Consider the following 22,156-nt stretch of genomic DNA (forward strand, 5'->3'; position numbering starts at 1 on the left):
CCAAGCTCACCTAGCGATTAGGCAGATTGCTATCCATTTAGTCCCCCAAAGGGTGGGAAAGGGTAGGGAGTGGATGGAGCCCTGGCTCCCCCTTCTGCTGTGGAACTCATGGCTGCAGGAAGTTGTTGAGGGCAAGAACTGTTCAAAAAGGAACTGGATATTTACACTGGTAACAAAAATATCCAGAGTTAACATATTTAATAACATTTTTGCAAGGGATATTAAACCTCATGCTTCAGAACTAATCTCTAGTGCTTAGAGAAAAGGATATGATGTATGGGCAGATTACCTCACTTCTGCCTACTGCAGGGTTTAAACCAGTGGTTCTCAAACTTTTGTACTGGTGACTCATTTCACATAGCAAGCCTCTGAGTGCGGACCCCCCCCCCCCTTATAAATTACGTTTTTATATATTTAACACTATTATAAATGCTGCAGGCAAAGCAGGGATTGAGGTGGATGCTGACAGGTCGCAACCCCCCATGTAATAGCCTCATGACCCCCTGAGGGGTCCCGACCCTCAGTTTGAGAGCCCCTGGCTTAAACTTTTCTATGGAGCATTTGGTGCTGGTCACAGTCAGGGATAGGACACTGGACTAGATGGACCTTGAGTCTGATCCAGTCTGGCAATTCCTCTATTCCTTGTTTCATGTACAGCATGCTGGGTCATAACATGAAAGGATTCCACGCTTGTAAAACTACACTGGCTCTTTATTAAGAGAACTGTTTACAGTGATATTGCAACTGCAGCTAGAATTCTAGCCATGAGCACAGCAACTGGCTTCCAGTGCCTCCTCCAAACTCTTCCCTCCTGCAGCCTGTGCTCCTCTCGCCAAGCAGGTTGCTATGCTACTGACTAAAGCTAAATTGCAATAAGCATGTCCACATAAGGTTTTCAACCAGTTTAAACCTTTTTAAAACAGATTTAAGTTCAATAAGAGAGATTCTCATATAGACAAGGCCCAAGGTAGCTATCAAGGAGTTAAGTGATTTAACCAATAGAAATGTATTCAGAACGTCCAGGGAGCAATGTCTATTGGAGCTGCCATTATCACCCTTAAGAGAGCTCAGGCTAACTGCAGCAGACTGGTGAAAACAGGTAATTATTTAGCTGAAGTTTGCCTAGCATAAAATTATGAAGGAATTTTCTCTTTCTCTTAATGAAAGAAAAGACTCGGGGGGGGGGGAATGTTAGGAAACTTTGCTAAGAAGAAAAGGCACCAGGAAGATGGCCCCTGGTATGCCATTTGTTTACATCTGAACTAAAAGGAATTATTCATGCATGCTTAGATCAAGACTGAGAAGATTCAGGGTGTTGTTTGTGCATGACACACTATCTAACATTTAATGTGAGGTATATCAATATTAACAGCTAACGTGGGTATGCTTGCACGTTCTTTCTATATTTTTGAAAAACCTTCCTTCCCAACATTTGTCTTTCCTTTTGTTTCTTTTTTGTTTATGGCCTTTAAATAGAACAGTTGTTGGGGATTAACTAGAGAAAAATTTTACACAGAAGAAAGCAGATGCAGTAGAGCAAGTTTTGAGATTGACACTCATCTATTCCCCTCAGATTTATTTTTGGAAAAGATTATTACAATGTTGTCTGTTGATAGACTTTCTTATTTCTTAAATCCAGTTTTTAGTGGATGGTGTCCAGAAATCTTTTATCATCATTTGTTGTATGCAGGGTTTTCTCTTTATTCCGAGTGATAAATATTCATAATGATTGGAATGAATATTGTGGGATTTTTGAATTATTATTGTTGTAAAATGTTATGGCTGGATTATTTTACAAATGGTTCCTTGCAATGTGTTACACATTTTTTGTTAGTAAATCATTGCTATCTCTCCGTTTACTCGGGAAAGGGAATTGAGCGACAGCGTCACAAGCTGTTTTTGCTCAAATTTCCCCCTTCCTGTGTCCATACCCAAAACAAAACAAAAAACAACTACTAAATACAAATATCCAGGGAGAAGTTCACAGATTAGAGGGCCAGATCGTCAACTAGTGCAGAGGAGTTATCGACTGATTCCAATGGAGCTACACAGAATTATACCAATTTTAGACCTGGCCCTTACTTTGGATCTTTTATTGTAAATGGTTTCTATTATTTTTAGAAGAGATTAGTTAATTCAGGGATAGGCAACCTATGGCAGGGTGCCGAAGGCGGCACGCGAGCTGATTTTCAGTGGCACTCACACTGCCTGGGTCCTGGCCACTGGTCCGGAGAACTCTGCATTTTATTTAATTTTAAATGAAGCTTCTTAAATGTTTTAAAAACCTTATTTACTTTACATACAACAAGAGTTTAGTTATATATTATAGACTTATAGAAAGAGACCTAAAAACGTTAAAATGTATTACTGGCACATGAAACCTTAAATCAGAGTGAATGAATGAAGACTCAGCACACCACTTCTGAAAGGTTGCCGACCCCTGATTTAATTATTTTTGTAAATAAATATTAACTTAGGGCTAGATGACCCCTAGCTCTTCCTTACTGAGCATAAGCTCTTGGGGATGTAAGTTCCCTCTCCCTCTCTCCTCTGATACCCTTGCTCAACCAAGTAAGGGCTCCTCAAATAGCTACTGCTCTCTGGCCACCACAGACAGGGAAGCAGCTTGACCAGTACTTCCCTCGATGAACAAATCGGTTGGATGGGGCAGGAAATGGGAAGACCCTTGGCTCTGCCCTTCACATACCTGCTAGAGTAGCTGGTTGGGTGCACTCGGGGGAGGGGAAATAAGCTGTATCCCAAAAGTCAGTACAATAAACTGAATCCCCCACTTTACCCTCACAACAAGGAAGGAATGGCCAGCGGTGGCTCCAGGCACCAGCGTTCCAAGCGCGTGCCTGGGACGGCAAGCCATGGGGGGCGGCCTGCAGGTCCCTGCAAGGGTGGCAGTCAGGCAGCCTTCAGAGGCTTGCCTGCAGGAGGTCCACCAGTCCTGCAGATTCAGCAGCAATTTGGCGGCGGGTATGCTGAAGCCGCGGGACTGGTGGACCTCCTGCAGGCATGCCGCCGAATCCGCGGGACCAGGGACCTCCCTTAGGCGCACAGCCGAAGGCTGCCTGACTGCCGTGCTTGGGGTGGCAAAAAAGCTAGAGCCGCTCCTGGGAACAGTTCCCTCCCAGGACTCCTCCTGCAGGGACACAGATACATGCCACCACTCACTTGGGGCTGAGAGACAGCTCTCCTTCCAACCCTTACTGACTGCGGGAGTCTGTGAATGGTGTCTGCACCAAGGCAATGTTCCAGGAGCCACTGAGCCAGAACTGGAGGTAACCACTACTACTGCAGCTCCAAATTCAGAAAGCCTGATACACAGGTACACACAACCAGGGATGGGCTTAGCCTCTCGCATTCTGGAGAGGGACTCGGACAGTGTCTGAAATTTCCTTGGTCATGACAAATAAATCTGACTGGTATCTTATGAGGCGTGACGTTCCATGACTGAGACCTCTGCTTCATCTCACCTTTGCTCCTTTGTTTCCTGCAGGACCATAGCCATCATTGCCATCTAGGCCCTGCATGGGTTGGAAAAGATACTGTTGGTTAGTTTCAAATATAGAATTAGCTGTACATTTAATACTCCACTGGCCTAAAGGAGCGCTCATGATTTTGGGCCCTTAGCAGCTATGGCTGATTCTATAGTGGAGGGTGTCACAGACACAGTGTAGCAGCTATGGCAAAAGCCATCAAGAGAAGATACAGCCTAAAGCCAATATCCTCTTCTTCAATCTACGGGACACCTTCCTTATATTTTCTCTCTTCCTCCAGGGTCTGAAGGCAAAATTCTTCTCTCCAAGCCACAAGAGAAATTTTCCCTGGAGCTCTTGAAAGGAGAAGAGGATTGGTCCTGTACAGAGATGGCATCTTACTGGCATATTCATTTGCCTGGACTCCATAACAAAGAAATATGATTGTACGATAGTGGCTTGAAGGTGAGAATAAGTTGTACTACTCTTCTGTCTGATGGGTGGCTGAAAAAGCGCAAGTGTCTCCCTTGCAACAAAATAAAGATACATAGACACTAAGACCACAACACACCACTGATGATCATCTAGTCCTACCTCCAGCATAATACAGCCAAGAGGGCTGTGATATTAGTGGGAAGACTGAAAACTGAGCAAAAAGATTTTAAAATATCCCAAATGGACAAACATAGAATGAAAAAGAAAATGAGATGACCTGCAAGGCCTCACAACTCCCAGCAGTTAACACAGAGAACCCGAATCGGAAGAGCAAGACTTACAGGCATCCCCCTTGGGCCAGTGGGTCCCAGCAGACCCATCTCACCAGGATCTCCAGGTTCACCCTATTATAATTTAAATATAAAAGATATTACACTTTTACATTTGGCTTACCAGGGAGCATTTTGTTTTTAGTACAAGGGGTTTGGTCACTGAGGTAAGAGTTGTGCTTGCATTTTCTGCAGATTAAAAGCTGCAAGTCATAAAAGTTCAATAGCAGATCAGACTCAAAGCTTTTACAGGGGCTTCGTCTCATAGGAACTGGAAGGCAATCCTGTGTGCACACGTGCAGCCAAATCCCACAGGCCTTACTCTGGCAAAATTCCCATTGTTACCGAACTGAGGAGACTGAATGTGGCACAGCACTTCTTATATGGTGACTTATTCCAGTAGGAAGCAGCATTATCTGGTGGCTACAGGGTGGAGACAGGGAGTTAAAATTCCTAGGTTCTTTTCCCAGCTTTGGTCTTCTCACTTCCACTATCTTTACCTTCAGGCTACCTCTGTACACACTGAGTTTAACAATACCTACTTCAGAGAAGTTGGGAGGCTGAGTCAAGTAATATTGGTAAAGCACTTTGAAATCCTTGGATGAAACACTATGTATAAATTATACTGTTGCTTTTCTTTAATAGATTTAGACTACATATGAAAGATTCTACCACAGGTAATTCAATTAAAGGAAAGGAGGGGCTAAACAGTCTTATAAAGAAACAAATCATAAATCAAAACCTCCTAACATGATATCAGACCAAAAATGTGGATTTCAACCCATTTGGTCTAATATCCGCTTGACCTAATCATCCCCACAGTAGGCATGCTTGGTGGATTCCGATGTGATGGCCACTGTCTTGCTTGATTGGGCATAGTGGGGGAACTGTAACACACTCATCTATGGGTTACACCTGCACCCCAGCACACAAGAGCTTTTTGTGAGTGACCCAGGCCAGGATGGGAACCAAGGTATCTAGTGATTAGAACAAGAAATGAGAAGTCAGGTTCCACCTGTATCATCCTACTGTAGCTTTGCCACTGATTGGGGAACCTTGAATAAGTCACTTAGGCCCTGATCCTCAAAGACATTTAGGTACCTAACTCCCATTGAAATCAGGGAGTTAAGTGCCTAAATACACTGGGCCTGAGCTTCACTGCCCATATTTATCCATATGTAAACTATAATAATGCTAACGAATATCAGAGGGGTTTTGTGTTTGTAAGTTCAGTGAGATCATTGAATGAAAGGTGCTGCAGAAATGCAATGTACTTCTTAAAATGCTTACCTTTGGTCCTCTGGGCCCTGGATTCCCAGGAGCGCCTGCAGCACCTGGCGCTCCTGGATTAGCCTACAATCAGAAACACAAATTAAAGGGTGCATTAGAGAAAAACTAATGTTCGCCAGAGCTTGGAATGGCTCTAGAAGTATTCATTACATTTGGCCCATCCAGTGGCATTTCTCAACGCTTTCGGGAATCACAGTAATAGTGATGTGCAAAAGACAATCATGCAAATTCTTTTCTCTTTTCCATGTAAACACTTTGAGAGTTCCAATATTCCTAAGATATTATTTGTTAAAGCATCATAGAGGCTACACATACACAAAGTAACTGGATCTGAAAGCACGAGTCTCATCACACAATTGAAGTTTATGCCTAAATCTTGATCTATTGCTCCAGATCCTGACTGAGTTACACGGGTGTAACTCCGCAGTAACACTGTTGAAGTCAATGGTGTTAAACCAGTGTAAGCAAGAACAGAATTCAGCCCACAGCATCTATGCTGTCCACTATTCTTTCATCAGAATACAAGGCTTGAATTTCACGGGCAAGTCCCTATAGCCACTCCCAAAAGAAAACTCTTACTAACTAAGGGTAAGATTCTGCCTTTAGTTACACTGGTATATGCCCAGAGCAAGCAATGGAGTTACTACAGTATACACCAGGATAACAGAACAGAATCTGGACGTAAGTGTTTTCACTGTAACCATGAAAGAGCTCAATAACACAAAGTTTCTCTTCTCTCCTGATTTACAAACCAACATTTGCTTTCAAGTCTATTATTTTGGCACCATATTATCAAGGTCTAAAATGACTAGTGTAACTTTCTCATTTGGATGTTCATTACTAGGCTTTATAGCAAAAAAAAATCCTCCACTTACATAGACCTTATTTACAAAGATCCAAATATAATTGTCCAGAAGTTGACAAGCAAAAGGTGCAAAATAAGGATATATTCTTTAAAACTAACCCGAAGGCCTGGTATTCCTTGTGGTCCTGGAGGGCCTCTGATCCCTTGTAATCCTCTTAGACCCTGGTGGATAAAGGACATTTTTAAAAAAATTATAATGTTGCTAATATGCCACCCAGGTTATTTGAAATTGGTGTGAACAAAATATTCCAAAAGGAAAATAGAAAATTGAACCTAACAGCATGCTTTCTCCACACATGTCATGCAAAATAACTCAGGCTTTCTTTCTGCTACCTGTGAGCCTTGTAGGCCAGGATCTCCTGGATAACCAGGTTCACCACGATCTCCTTGCTCACCCTGCCAGAAAGTGAGAGAAACACACCACTTTACTTCATGACACATTTACATCTACAAATAAACTGATCAAGCAATATTACTCCCATTTCCAGAAGGCTACAGTGATTTGCAAGCAGCAACCACCACTGAAGAAACATCAGCTGTTTTGGGGTCTGAGATGGATGGAGGAGAGGGAGTGGGAAAGGCGAGTTGTATTTGTTTCACAGGGTGATGAATTAATTTCAACAGGCCAATGTCAGCACTAATCTAGTGCAGCCCACTCAGTCAGTGCAAGAATTATCACTAGACACAGTATAGAGGTGACAAAGGTGGTGGGAGTGGAGAGTTTCTTGAGCCTTCTTTCCTCTGCTCATAATCTAGCCCAGCACTGAGAGTTTTCCCAGAGGTGGGCACCGGTATATACCTCCCATTTTAATTCCGGCTGCTCAGAAAGCTGCACCCCAAATCTTTGTGGAAAAATTGTTAGTTTTTAAGATCAGTAGCGGAGTATCACTCACACAAAGCTGTCATCTGCGCATGAGTCAGTTCAACTGATATCTGTGAGAAAGATCTCTTCATATTGTGTCTGTTGGACTGAGTCTAATGTATGGGTTAGCTCTAAGCAGTTCTGGGGAACACCGGAGGTGTTCTTTCATTGGGGAAATTATAAACATATGTCCAAGGATTATTTGGAACTCAGGCAATTCCGAAAAACAAAGCCATGGGGAAAATTGGATTTAAAACACTTTATTTTGCAGTTCTGAAGAATTCTGCCCTCTTCGTACTATGACTAAACTGGGACGGAAATCAAAAGAAAAAGAAAAAACACATGGATTTGAACAAACCTAGTGGTAGCCAAAGTTAAGATACTGCAACATAGGACCTCTGTTACAATGCCAGCTTTAGAAAAATGTATGTCCCTCTATATTTTGGAGTATATGTGATTTTTTCATACAAGGCTGCCTTGTATGAGAAAAGGCACATTGGAGTTGGACCCAAAGCCCATTGAAATCAATGGGAGTCTCTCTCTGACTTCAATCGGCTTTGGATCAGGCCCAGAGATAACTCTCTCTTTTTCTTATGTGTTTCCCTTTTTTCTTTCTTTCTCTTTTCTTCCTTACCACTTTCTCTTTTCCTTTGCAACCTTACCTAAAACGAGTAGTGTTGTTCATGTGTACAATACACACTTCTTCTCCTAGGCTCCAGCAGACTTAGTGTCTTTCTGCTCAGTGGTTATCCCTGTCTCAGAATGGTTGCCTTTTGTACTTCTTGTAATCAAAAAGTCATTGTCACAGAGTATTTAAAGTCCGCCTTTTTTGTTTTCCTGGAACGCAGAAGCTGATTGGAGGTGAAACTCAGAAAATAGGGAAAAAAGTGCCATGTTGCTGCTGGATGGCAAAGTACTTTATTTTTTTGTACCACTTTAACTCTGGTGCTGTCAGTTGAGCACCTTCTATAAGCCATTACAAATAGTAAAACGGCATGGACATTAGTGAGAGGAGTTTTGGCCCTCTCTGCGCAATTAAAAGACATCAGAAGTTCTTTGTCAGCCCTGATCACAAAACACTAATTTCTCTTTTCATTTGAACGGCATTGGGTTTTTGTTTGTTTGTCTGAAACACAAAATCCTCCAGGCTGCCTGATCTAGTAAGAGCCAAATCCTGTGGTCTAAAGAAGAGCTGCTGAAGACACTCGATGCAGAGGAGGCCAGGTGGTCCTGCTTGCTGTGTAGGACAGCATGTGGGTCCCCCAGCACTAGTGTGCTGTGGAGCTGTGTTCTCTGCATCCTGGCACACGGATGGTGTCTGGGGTGAGACGAGGCCAGTGGATCTATGACTACATAGAACCAGCTGCCAAACCTGCGGAGGAGGAGTGCAGCAGTCAGAGAGGGCTGCTGCTACACTCCCCCTCCCCCCCAACATTCTCCAGAGCTGTGATGTGTAATGGTCTTAAAACTGGCCTGTTAATCTCACAGATCATCAATTACTACTTTTTGGCTGAAGCCCTAGAGTCCTAAATCACTTAGATTTCCTGCAGTGACACCACCCCCACCCTACAAGTAGCCATACCTGCCCTAGCTTGAACAACAACAGCAGTGAAGCCGCAGCAGCATGGGCTAGCCACTCAAGTATGTCCCAGGCTCCTGAGCGGATTTGTACAGCCTGTACTGCTGCCCGTCTTATTCAGATCAAAGCTAGCTCAGGTACGTCTGCCCATGCGGCTGTCAGTGTAGACATAGCCTTAGCGGGTAGGCAGACAAGATGGATGGAAATAGAAAGTGCAAATGAACGAACTCAGATGAAGGGTGGTGGCAGGAGCAGTAGCAAAGACCAGTGACAGCAATGAAAAGTAGAACTGATTCACTGAGCAGCCTCAGGATGCATTGTAGGTAGGTAAGTGATCATATCAGTAGGTACAGTGGAAAGGTCATGAAAGACACAGAGAGAGAGGAGCCTTAAGCACAACAAGGGAAAAGGGCTTAGAAGCCGGAAAAGATAGGGAACCCCAGAATCAAGGAGAAAAAAAAGAGTAATGTAGAGCAAAAAATTGACCCTGAAAATGAACAGAAGGGAGTACTGTGGCACAGAGACCCCCTTGGCAAAGAGTCCCCTGTTCTTAGCAAACAACTCTCACCTCAGAGCTGACAAACTCACTACACCAAGCACATCTTACAAGATATTTATCCATAAAGCATAATATGTACAGTATCTACAGAAGGCTTGTAACTTGTCAAGATTTATAATCATTGCCAGATGTGTGTGGGTAATATTTAAGGAATATTGTATTTATATTGAAAATATGCTTTAGAGACTTGGAGTAAAAGTTAGTCACCAGGAGATAATGTGGCTGAGTGATGGCCCCATTGGGGCTGTCATCCCATCCTGTTTAGCTGGTGATGTAATGCAAAGCTCTATTGTTTAGCCTTTCACAATACTAAGACATGCAGTGTGAAATCATCAGAGGCATAGCTTCAAAATCACTTAATGGTTAAAAAAATATTATAACAAGAATTAAATAGAATAGAATAGAAACAAAAGGCTGTTTTCAGTGTAACACGGGAGGGAGAAGCAGTCTTTATCCATTCACTGAGGAAAACCCCATGTGGAGCTGGGATGTTTTCATGAATGTCTGGGACCTGCTTTTTGTGGAACCAGCCTGCTCTGCAACAGAGTGAACTTTGGGAGGTGGGGCAGGAGAAAACCGACTTTATTAGATAGGGAAGGTAACAATGAATAAGAGTAGAGTCAGGTTTGCGTTTTATTATTTTGTTTTGTATTGTAGCCATTTCCATCACTGTCCCTCATTTCTAGTTAAGTCTTTACCCTTCTTATTGTAAAGAAGGTTGGCTGAAGAAAGTGATATGCCATTGAAGAGACTCTTCTGTAGCCTACATTTTCTTTGTGTAAATTAATGTTTTATTCAATTTTGGATGCTATTGTTATTTATTAAGTTTCTCTTGGCACTCAGTTTACATTTATTCATAACATTATTTTCCTTGTGTTGGAGAAACCCTGCAGCCGTTAGACCTTTATCATGCTCCCTAATGGAAATGCTGCCAGAATAAGAAGCAAGTAAGCATTTCAGTGCATATCCTGTGCACATGGGGGGAAATGTGACAAACTCATGTACAAGTCAGCAGCTATTTCCAGGTGAACTGCAATGGATTTTTGAGGGGCTAACTCCACACACACACAACCTGAAGAAAAGCTACCGTGCTGTGGAACAGCTGTACCACAATTGCTACTTGAGCCCAGCAGCTGGAAGTGTGCTAACTGCCCCCCACACACACACACACACCAAACCCACCCCCATGCAGTTCCCAATCACTGGAACCACATCTGCATGAATTGGAATGAAGGGGATTGCCCAGGGTGTAAATCAGGAGAGAACCTAGCTCTTACCATTTTGTAAGAGATAGCGGCCATGTATAGCATCATGTATTCAATAAGGTGGTGGAGCTCTGCTCTCTCCCGCAGTGTAGGGCAGGGCCCTAAAGGCACAATCTTAGCCTGAAGATAGTGCCATAGAGCCAGAGGGGAAAGCGCAAAGCTTCTCTACATTTAATTTTTGTTAAGGCAAACAAGCGAACAGCTCTGGGAAATTACTTGGTGAGAGCTAGAGAAAGATGCAGACTAGTAAAAGGAGAAATGAAAAATCAGAAAAATTAATATTATCCAAAACATATGAAGAATCAGAACACATCAAGACACGCTTATTAAGGCACTATATTTTACCAAGTGACTGGTCACACATCATTACCAACATCATTATTTGTACTGAAGGAGCACCTAGAGGTCAACCAAGAACGGGACTTTACTGTGGTAGGTGCTCTACAGAGTAATATGGTGTCTGCTCTTAAGAGCATAAAACCTAAGCAGACAAGACAGAAGACGGGTAGGATAAAGGGATATAACATGCAAGCAGAATAAGCAAAGTCCTGGTTTATAAACATCATCACAGGCCCACCATATTTTAAGGTACAAGGGAGAGAGTTTGTTTCCCTGCTTTTAAAAATCACAGAACCTTCTTGAATTTCTTCAATGTTATTTTACTTTCGCCAGCTCATTATTGGATCCATCTGCTTTGAGATTTTCTTTGGTAACTGCATTGTTGAAGTGACTCCTGAGACAAACAATTATTTTTCAAGTACCCAAAACTTAACCAGCAATAAAATAGAGACAGAAATGTCTTCATCAGTTAAATCTCTCTACAGTGTTTCTCTTCTTTGGTGCATCGCAGGGGTTAAACAGTGCTAATACTTTTATAATGGAGATACATTTTTTTCAGATTGTGATTTAGGGTTCTTTCCTGGCACCTCCAATCAGTAGTAATTACTGTGGTACAATTGTGTTCAATCTTTTCCTGTAACAAATCTGGGCCCAATAGTTTGGAAGTTAATTTTTCCCATAAACTCCACTAGTTCCTGGAATTCTCTGTTGTAATTCACAGAATTCTATATTTTAATATCTTGGAGCTGATTTGCTAGTTCTGTTTGCAATCAGAGCACAGCTGTTGATTTTGGGGGTGGGGGGATATGTTTGTTTGTTTGTTTGTTTTTAAGGCAGCTTCATTTAAAACTAACAACCACTTTGAAGAACAAATTATTATAAACTTGCCCTGAATCAGTTTAGGCTGGAAATTAGAAAAAGGTTCTGGAACAACCTTCCAATAGAAGTAGTGGGGTCAAACAACCTACCTACCTTTAAGTTGCAGCTTGATAAATTTACGAATGGGATTGTATGATGGGTCGCCTGTGATAGCAGGGAACGACTCAATGACCCAGGTGGTCCATTTCCGTCCTGTATTTCTGTGTCTCAGATGCATATCTACTATCCCTAATCAAGACCATCAGCATTCCAGCACTCGGAATTTCTCTTCCTGGGCCGGCTGCAATCCTGTGTTATTTTTGTGAGCACCAGAAGCAGCTCATGTGTTGCTGGTGCTAGAGCTGGATGAAATTTGGAATTCCCAGTTCATGGGGAAATTCTGCCATTTCAAAAATTCCTGCAAACTGGAGAGTCCAAACATTTCCATTTTGGAAACACAGTCTTTCCAAAATCAAATATGCTCCCTAGATTCCACTGTCCCCCAGCTCCAGGGCAGACCACAGGGCCCAGAGGGCTTCCAAACTCCCAAGCCAACTGTCTGACCAACTTCTGCAGCTTGGGCAGCAAGCTGACCCAAGAGTCAAGCAGCCTGGAGCTCACAAGGCTCCCTGGGCTGCCACACTCCTGGTTCCAGTGGCAGGAACCTGGAACCCACACTAAGCTCGGAGCCAGGGGTCCCAGGGCTTTCAGGCTCCCAGCTCAGCAGGAGAGAGCCTGGATGTCCTGAGAACTGACATTTTCAGGACTTCCAGGCTATAGAGCTAGAAGACAAGCCACAGTCAGAACCAAGGCTACCAGGGTTTCCAGGTTCCTCATTCTGATACTGGAAGCCGGGAAGCCTTGGGGTCCCTGGCCCTGGGGCAGACTGTCCCCAACAGCCCACTAAGTGAGCTGGCAAGGAAATAACAGGGTTCTGTTGGAGCTCTGCTTGTGACTCAGCGAAACTTCATTTAACCTAAAGTGTTGTCACAAAACTTCTCAGGTTTGAGTCATTGCCATTTTGCAACAAACTCTGTTCTGTTGGAAAATTTCCAATCAGGTCTCATTGTTGGTATCCCTGTAGTGGAAGAAGAGGGAGCTCTGGTTGTGCGTGTGTGTACGCACACACACACACACACACACACACACGGCAGATGTAGAAGGCTTGAAAGAATCACTCATCTCTGTCTTGCCTTGTCAACAGTAGTGCAGATATTCACGAACCTTCAGCTGAGTTTTGTGTTGGTTTTAAGGAGGCTTAATATAGTGGATCTGCACCAGCCTGCCTTCCTTCTTCTCAGTGGTCAGCTCTTGCCCTTCACTAACTTTTTAATTTTTAAAGGGTTGAAAAATATGTGTAAGCCTTAGAGGCTAGACAATTCTCACATTCTTATCTAGCAGTGATTATAGCCCTATTATTCGATAGAAACGGCACGAGTCCCTTGGCTTAGCACCAGAGGCAAAATTCTGACTTTGGCTATCCATATGCAAATTTCATCAGTTCAAATGGAAGTTCCACTTGCATATCCCAGTGGGAAATTTGAACATCTATTTTCTGGATTTGATTCTGAAACCAGAGCCAACCTAAGCATTTGTTGAGCAAGCCTGCAAGATGGTCATGTTTGGTGTAAAGCAACAAAATGCCAATCCCAGTTCTCCATTATCACATCGCTATACATAGGGCTGGCGCAAGGATTCTTTGGACATACTCTCACATTTAATGAGGTCATTTTACATAGAAGAATGTGTTTTCAGCTAAGGACTGGAGAGAAAATCATCAGGTCCCTCAGCCTTGTGTTTCAGGAATGAGCCCAGCTGCTCATTCCTTATAACCTAAGTGATTGACTTACCTCAGCTGATGTCAGTTTACATCGACAAGGCTACCATCACAAAAATGAGCTAGAAACAGACTTTTATTTCAGGGAAAGCTAAGATTCTCCTTTACATTTTTGGCCCCTCCATATAAAAAAGACCTCTGGTCAGGTGTTTCCTGGGACCTAAAGGCTGAGTAGGCTTGCAATGGACTTCCTGATTAAATACTTGTGTTCAGTTTCTGTGATCACACTGAAAATATCCCCTCTAAGACAGGCAAAAGCTCAGACTTAAGAGATAGCTATGTACACACAGCATATACCAGTAATGATCACTGACCGTTAAACCCTGGGGGCCTTTCCGACCTTCTGCACCCTAAGAGTGAAAGACAAGTTCAGTTTATCCAGAATTATGACCAGTAAATGAAAAATAATGGCCCTGGAGCCAAACTGGTACATTAATGGGGAGGAAATGGCTATTCACAGACAAAAAACTTTGGTTAAAGTGCAATTGAGGTTGAGTGTTCGTATCAGTAAATTAAGGGTAGAAACTTTACAAGAGTATTACATTTATCAAAATACAGTCATTAGAAAGGTAGGAAATTCAGAAGGAAGGTATCTAAACTGCCTTCTCCAGGATGACTTTCCCATTCCCCATCCCCACTGCTAAGGTCAGCAGAAGGAGAGTCCTGGTTCCATGCATGTTAGGCAGCGGGAACTGTGTTATTCCCCTAAGTACTCTGCTCTCCCTAGCTTCCTTCATGATCATAGTGACACTGTTAATCATCATGGAGGCCTTTTGGGAGCTAACCCAAGCCCAGAATAGGAGGGACCAGTAAGCAGCCCATTCCTCAGCATTAGCAGGCCCATTACCTTCATTTCCTGGGAGACGAAGGAGGTTCAGCAAATGTCCCCTCAGCCTTAATAGGCTCCTCCGACTCCAATGAGTCAAAATAGGCTTGTCAGCTCCCAGTGATCTTATATAGGCTTGTGGGGGAGTAAGAAGCTTACTAAGGCTCATGGGTTGGCATGGAGGGATTAGGCTTGTCTTTGGTGACTTTCCAAAGTTTCTAAGGCTCATGGAGGGTCCAAGGTCCCCACCGAGCACAAGGCTCCAGGGTGGTCATAAATCAGGAATTCCTTGTATGATATATTTAAAATTTGGTAGAAAACTGTTACCTCCATCACAGACCGACCCTTCCAAACTTGAGGCCAATATTCCTTTGGTGTAGATTTTTTGTTGGGATAAAAAAAGTGGGGAGCAAAATTGGGCTTATAAATGGGAACATCATTGCATCCTCAACTATGGATCAGCTACTTCCATTCCATAAGGATAACTGCTCTTACATCAGTGCCCTCTGCACCCGACTCTCCTGGCACTCCATCTGTTCCCGGTTCTCCCTGCAAAACGAAAAGTCAGCCTTTTTAAAAAAAGATATCAAGTACATGTGTTCCTTTTTATAGCCCTTCTTTGTTATTTTTCCTGGAAAATGTTTTCTTCTAATTGCATTGTGATCACTTGAACCACAGCATGTGTTAGACCTAGTTCTGTGAAAAATGTGTTTAATTAAAAGTATCTAGCAGAAAGAACTGGTCTGCTTTTGGGTTCCAACCCTTCAACCATAACCATCTGAGATTAGATAAAGGCTTTTGTGGGATCTTTATTCTGTCTCTCTCTTCCAAAGAAAGCAGATGGTGGGGATTCTGAGGAAAGTTTAATCAGAAAGCAGTGACTTTTGTTGCCAGAAATTCATTAAAGTCCAAGTTTTCTCTGAAAAGCAATTATGCAAAAAGGGCAACTTCTTAAGGTCTGGGGCCTGATCCAAAGCCCACTGAAGTCAACGGGGGGGGGTTTCCATTGACGTTAATGGTATTTGGATTAGGTCCTAGATATATGTTTTACACAGTGAATCAGCTTCCAGTAGACAAAGGAGTTTTTGAGATGTGACCAGATTTCATATGGATATGCCTATACCCACTGTACTCTTACTTTGGTATTTGAGTAGAACGTAGATAAACCCTTCCTTACAGCTTGGAAATAAAGAAATGAGGGGATATGGGCAGAGCTCCTTTGGTTATTTTATTTGTACTGCATCATTGCCTATCAGGATCAGGGCCACCGTACACACAAATACTAAGTTTCAAGTTCCTGCCCCTATGTGTTTACAGCAAATCTAATTTAACCGGAAAGGATTCAGAAGATATTTTGTAAGCATGTATCCAAATCTGAAGATACAGGTCAGAAAGGAGTTCAGTTTACTCTTAAGGAATAAATAATTTTTAGCAAGCTGACAAGGATGTTTTTGGTATTCAGAATGCTTGATTTATTTTTTTTTCTAAGCAATGTAGTACGAGAAATCCATGGTATTTCACTGATTAGAGGCCTATGAGAAATGAAGTTGGTGGTCTCAATCCACTCTGAGAAGTCTTCTGTAGAAATATATTCATGCTAAATCCAGGTAACAAATTACAAATCATCTTCCCTTCTGGTCAAACTGCATTCAACATCCATCAGCAGGCACAAAAATATTACCAGTTGTAGACCCAGCGTGGCATTTCTATGGATTGATACAATAATAAAAAAGGGGCACACCTCTCCAAAGCCCTATGTGCTGCAGACGCCGGTTATAAAGCAAAATATAAAATTAAATAGCAGCTCACCCCTAACAACTGATAGAACTCAACCTTCTAAGAAACACACAGTTCTCCTCCCCATATAGCTCTGTTACCCCTTAACAGTGCAAAGCTGTGTTTACCTGCTGCCCTGGCTTTCCTTTTTCACCCTCTGGACCAGAGACATTACTGTTAATTCCAGGATCCCCCTGAAAAAGTCAAGACGATGTTAACCATTTTGGATAATTTCTTCTTTGTTAGTGTAGCTGCAAAGGCAGGATGTGGAAATAGGATCAGAGAAATCATGATAATAATAAAAAAAAGATTAATTCATAAGATGATGGTGGAAAGAGGCCTCTGCAGATGCAGTTCCACAATCAAAAACTAAGAGCTCTTTGCCCAAAGAGATGAAAAGAAAGTATCTGGATGGGCAATGAATTCAAGTTTGTAATTAAATGGCTGATCTGTATGTTTAGGTATAATTACCCAGGGCCTATATAATAAGATTCCAGGATTGTCACTCTGTGTGTCATTCTGAAGCCTAAAATGTCTATTGAGTCAGTGGGAAGTGATGGAAACAGCTACATGCATGGCTGAGAGCTCTTTTTTTTTAAGAATATCACCAGGTTCATTCATCACTGGGACTCAGTCTGTTACCACACAATTTGTAAGTTCTCAGTCATTTTGCCTTTACAGACAACACCTGTGCAGGGTACAGCTACAGTAGCTCAGTGTCTATGACATGCCAAGAGTCCCAGACCATTGTAATATAAGAGGTAATTCAACCAATCCTACCATTACCCTACAGCTAATTGCGATGCAACGGTTTCATTGGTTGCATAAGGGAGACTGCTCAGATGGTGGATTAACTGGCCCAACAGCCACACCCATGCAAAAGCAGGGGTTTACATATGCTGGTAAGAACATAATCAGTGATCTTCAGCAAGATTTTGTCCTGAAATGAATTGAATTATGCATGGATATTGTCCTCTTTGAATACAATACAGTTGGACTCAGGGAATAAAATCCTGACCCACAGAAGTCATAACAATGGCTAAATTCTCATTTGCTTCAATGGGGCCAGGACACCTGATTGTTACTAGGACACCTGACAGTGTTAACTGAGCATTAGAAACTGACAGGAGCCACGATAATACCCTTTGCTATTTGGAGAAAAGGGCTGCAAAATGCACTTGAAAAGATCCTTAATCTATGGTGTGGAGAGAACAGAGCCTCCACTGCATTCTAACTCCTGGCCCTCAGACACTGCTGAAGCCCCACCATAAGATTAGGGCTCTGCAGTTCATAACAAGGAGAGGTGGAGTCAAAAAGCAGCTGGTCTCTCCATCGTTGTCCATTTCCAACCAGACATCAGCCCCCGAGTTTCTTCTGGTGGAATCAGCAGTAACTTCTCCAGATGGCTGCAAATCTTTTCAGAGGATGGGGTTTCAGTTCAGCCAGCAGTAGGGATTGCATGCCAGAATAAGAACAGGAGTACTTGTGGCACCTTAAAGACTAACAAATTTATTTTAGCATGAGCTTTCATGAGCTACAGCTCACTTCTTCGGATGCATAGAATGGAACTACTCTGAAACATGCCAGAATGTTCCAGAAGGGGCTGTGTTACCATGGATAAGCAGTGAGGCCTATGCTGCTGCCCTTCTCTGGTATTATTAAGATGGGTTTGTGTCTTGGGACATCCATAGATTTCAGGTGCCAAACCTCCAGCCATTAATGAGAGGGGAACTCTCAAAATTCTCTTTCAGAGACAGGCAGGAAATAGTTGTCCCATCCAGCAAAAATCCCATCAGAGAGAGAGAAAGAGAGAGACCCCCCTCTCTGGAATAGCCAAAAGTCCCCGCTCTGTCTGAATCATAGCAAGGAACTAAACCTGCATCTTCCACATCCCAACTGAGTTCCCTAACCACAGGTCTGTTGGATATTCTGGCATGGGGATTTCTCTCTCTGACCAGAAATTCCAGCCTAGGCCAGAGAAACTGATACATTTCCACAAAATGTTTCAGTTTTATCAAACTGGCATTTTCCAACCAAAAGCCATTTAATCATAAAAATTCCTGACCAGTTCTATTCCAGATTTCCTTGGCAGGGTAGTGCATGGTCCAGGATTATTAGGATGCCCTCAAACATTACAAAAAAATTGACATTTGAGGCAACTTCATCACAAAATCTGGACATTACATGACAAATCTGGATTCAAAGATGAAGATTAAAAGCTCTATTGCTATTCACTTCACTGAAAGTCTTTTCAGTCTGTCAAAAGTTAAGAGATACCACAGACTTTACTTACATGGTCTCCTCTTATACCAGGCTCTCCACGCTCACACCCAATTCACCTCTAGGTCCTTTTCTACCCTTAAGTCATGAAGAAAGCACATACAATTAGAATACAGGTAGAGAGCTACAGTATTAATGTCATCGTTAGGTCTTTAGGGCCAGATCCTCACTGCCATAAATTTGCATGACTCTATTAAGTCAATGGAGCTACGCTGATTTACACCAGCTGAGAATCTGGCTTTTACACTTAAAATATATCTACCCAGTTTATATCAAATAATTAGAGAATGTGCAGCTGTCAAGAGGTCACAGAGGTTGCAGATTTGGCAGTAAAGTCAGAAAGGTGACAGAAGCTTCCGTCAGGGCTAAATATACTTTACCCGTCTTCCTGCACTGCCTTTTTCTCCAGAAGATCCAGGAGATCCTTGTTTTCCCTAGAAAAATAAAAATACAAACAAACAATGTTCTTTCTTTCAGGTGAACCTCATTAATTTAATTCAGTACATGTGAATAAAGGTTACCTCTGCTCCATCAATCCCATCAATTCCATTTTCACCATCTTCGCCCTGTTGGTATAAATAAAAATCCACATTAGCACACTAATGAGCATTTTGGGGCAAGGAACCTGTCTTTCTATATGTACAGTAAAGCACCTAACATGCTCTTGAATACTTTCAAAAGTAAGAATAATAGTTATTAAAAATATGAACTTCTTCAAGAATAAGAACTCTCTTTACTTTGCCATCAGTCATTTTTTCACATCTCCTTTACCACCTGCAGCATCCTTAAAATCTCTCACCTTCCAGGATATAATCAGTTTGCATTTGATCTAGCATTTAGGTTCCCTTGTATTTTTGGTGCTCAATTGTTTTACCTTATTTACAGCGTATTGTGTTCTTTTTAGGGCACTTTATATTGTGGTTGTTCTACTTAACATAAATTCATAGATTTATGGATTCAAAGACCTGAAAGAACCTAGGCTGACCTCCTGTATAACACAGACTAGGAAACGTCCCAAAATAATTCCTAGAGCATCTCTCTTAGAAAAACATCTCTTTGCTGGAAGTACAAATAACTATGTAAGAGTTTTGTAGACTTTGGGACAAATAAAGGCACAGAACCATTATTTTAATGGATTGTTTTAAAAGAATTGTGCTTATTGGCATCAGGGTGGATTTTGATACTTTGACTCTAAAACAGCTTCACTCAAAACTGTGAATGCTTCCATGTTGTGTTAAAGATGTCATTTATCCAAACATTCTTACAGCCAATCTGATGGGTGTGTAATTAGTGTTGAGACACTTGCTTTTGATTACTCCTTTTCTAGGGTAGCTAAGAGCTCTGAGAGGATGACCTAGTCAGCTCCAGTGGGAAGCAAATGATTTTTCTGGTTGATGTAGAAAAGGGGTTAATAGGATCTGAAAGTAGTCCATTCAGTCCTTCATAACTGAAAATCTTCAACCAGGACCAATCAGAACTGGTAGGACTAATACATTACACCATCTACAGTCACCTTTTTGTTTTGCAGCTGAGATCATATCACTAAAAAAATCAGAAAAAATATCAGCCATTTGTGGAAGACAATATCTTATAAAATAGCAACCCAAATCTCAGAAGCTTGTAATGTGAATTTGCTGTTCAGCTGAAGAATGTGACTTCTGAATGTAAATGTCCTGAAGATTTACAGCTACAAGACATTAAATTTCAGCGAGGGAACTCCTGAAATGTTTTAGAATTACCCAAGAAGTTTTCTTTTAATTGAAAACTAAATGGTACTTGGAGTGCTCATCTTTTCCTTCTGTTTACCCTTTACAAAAAGAAGGAATTTACTCTGATGCTCATCTGGAATAAAGAAAGAGATGGAAAAGGACCATACATTGTTTTGTTACCTTGAGAACTGAAATAGGTAATACACAAATACCTTGAAAGTGACTTTAAAGGCCTCTTCTAAAGACCACTGAAGTCAATGGGACTCATAATCTAATAGCTTTAATATCTCTGTAAATGGTTGTTAGCTTGGCCTTGGCAGTAATTAACACTATATATGACATGTTTATGAGGCAAATTGCACTAGTTAGTGAAGGAGAAAAAAGTAGACTGTTCCAAATCTATTAGTTCACAAATCAGTGTTTACTGTATAAATATTCCACAGCCACATCCTAAGAGATCACCACTTTTGTTTTTGCATTTTTTTTAAATTTTCTTTCCCATGTTAACAGATCTGAGTCCAAGTTTACAGTATCATATACTAAGTACAGCTGTTTCTGAATAACTGTCTCTAAATGGCTTGCATGAGACCAAAGTTCTGATTCTCTTGACCTTACTGAGTTACCAGTATTGAATCCTTTCTTTGAAGTGGAGAGTTTCATTTTTAAATAACTTAAGTGGACACAATGAGCAGAGTGACTGAAGCATGTGTTATGGCTGAGTTGGAGATGCACATCCCAGAAGACAATGTTAGCAATGAAAGATATATGCTCTCCAAATGAAGTTTTGTAATGGTAGCCAAAAAAGGTGAAGGAGTCTTTGTATATCAACAGGGTGGGCTTTGATTCAAGGACTGCACTAGTTTTTAGACTGCACTTTGTCTATGGAGCACACATTAAGGCTGACATTTTCCTAAGGCAATTAGGCACTCTACTATCATTGGATTTCAATGTGATTTGGATACCTAACTCCACTAGGCTCTTCTGAAAATCCCACCTTCGATTTCAATCTATTGGGGCCAAAGTCAGCAATGTTTTTTAAATCAATCATCGGGGCTGAATTGACCCTTCTTTTACTGTCATGGGTTTTAGATCTTTAGAAAAAGAGAAAGGTAAAGGAATTCAGGAAACAGACTTACCCACTCCTGGCACCTTTGCATTACCTCCTAGAACCAGCTAACTAGAGCTAGGGGAAGTTCTGGCAACCCTCTCTTGTGCCCCCAATAGCCATAATTTGGCCCTTGGAATAGTGTCACATTGGTAACTAGTGCTGACTTTTTCCATTGTGAGCAATTTAGGTCAAATTTCTGCAGTCATTCAGTTCAAATGAATCACACGTCCATCGTCTCTTAATAGTCTAGGAGCAGTTCCCAACCCAGCATACATTATATTGCAAATCCACACAATATTTTTAAACTCAATTTTTGATACCCTTTACCTTTGGTCTTTAGCTAGCTTTCATACTTCCATCCTACAACATAAAGTAAAGATGACGGGACTGTGTATAACCAAAAGCCGTTTTACTGGAAGAAATTATAGAAAGAACACATACCCGGTTTCCTCGATAGCCTCTTGCTCCCTGAAATTAAAAATAAGTTGTGTTAAAATTTAAACTATACCAAAAAGCAGCTGCAGTGTTTTCTAGAGCTGGTGTAGGAGCAAGAAGCAGCTTGCTGAATCAATCACAGGCAGATGCCAATGAGGGATCGAGTTTCAGAATCTACACCATGAAAGCTCCTTGGTGCCCCAGGGAAGACTGACATTTATGTTCCTGTCCTAGCAATCAGGTTTGTTTGACTAACTCCTCACTAGGGCTCTGTAGCAGCTCTGTGGGTGGGAGATTCATTGGAGAGCTGCTGAATCAG

General features: G+C 41.8%; 1 protein-coding gene and 1 long non-coding RNA gene across 2 annotated transcripts in view; both read right to left on the reverse strand.

Annotated features, from left to right (window-relative positions):
• LOC123376339 (collagen alpha-6(VI) chain-like) overlaps positions 1-18,627 on the reverse strand; it is a 62,344-nt gene extending 43,717 nt beyond the window's left edge. The window contains exons 1-9 of the mRNA XM_045028257.1: positions 18,599-18,627; positions 16,434-16,499; positions 15,025-15,078; positions 14,018-14,053; positions 6,738-6,800; positions 6,504-6,566; positions 5,540-5,602; positions 4,262-4,324; positions 3,483-3,533 (exon numbers count right to left, since the gene is read on the reverse strand). Of these exons, the coding sequence (XP_044884192.1) occupies positions 3,483-3,533; positions 4,262-4,300 (90 nt within the window). The 5' untranslated portion in view covers positions 4,301-4,324; positions 5,540-5,602; positions 6,504-6,566; ... (3 more) ...; positions 16,434-16,499; positions 18,599-18,627. The remainder of the gene's footprint in view (positions 1-3,482; positions 3,534-4,261; positions 4,325-5,539; positions 5,603-6,503; positions 6,567-6,737; positions 6,801-14,017; positions 14,054-15,024; positions 15,079-16,433; positions 16,500-18,598) is intronic.
• A 5-nt stretch (positions 18,628-18,632) lies between these two features.
• LOC123376680 lies at positions 18,633-21,872 on the reverse strand. The gene is made up of 4 exons (XR_006581890.1): positions 21,844-21,872; positions 19,107-19,151; positions 18,966-19,019; positions 18,633-18,663 (listed from the first exon to the last, which is right to left on the reverse strand). It is a non-coding gene; the product is annotated as an uncharacterized LOC123376680 (long non-coding RNA).
• Between the last annotated feature and the right edge of the window lie 284 nt (positions 21,873-22,156).

Source organism: Mauremys mutica, chromosome 8 (genome assembly GCF_020497125.1).
Source record: "Mauremys mutica isolate MM-2020 ecotype Southern chromosome 8, ASM2049712v1, whole genome shotgun sequence".
NCBI lineage: Eukaryota > Metazoa > Chordata > Testudines > Geoemydidae > Mauremys > Mauremys mutica.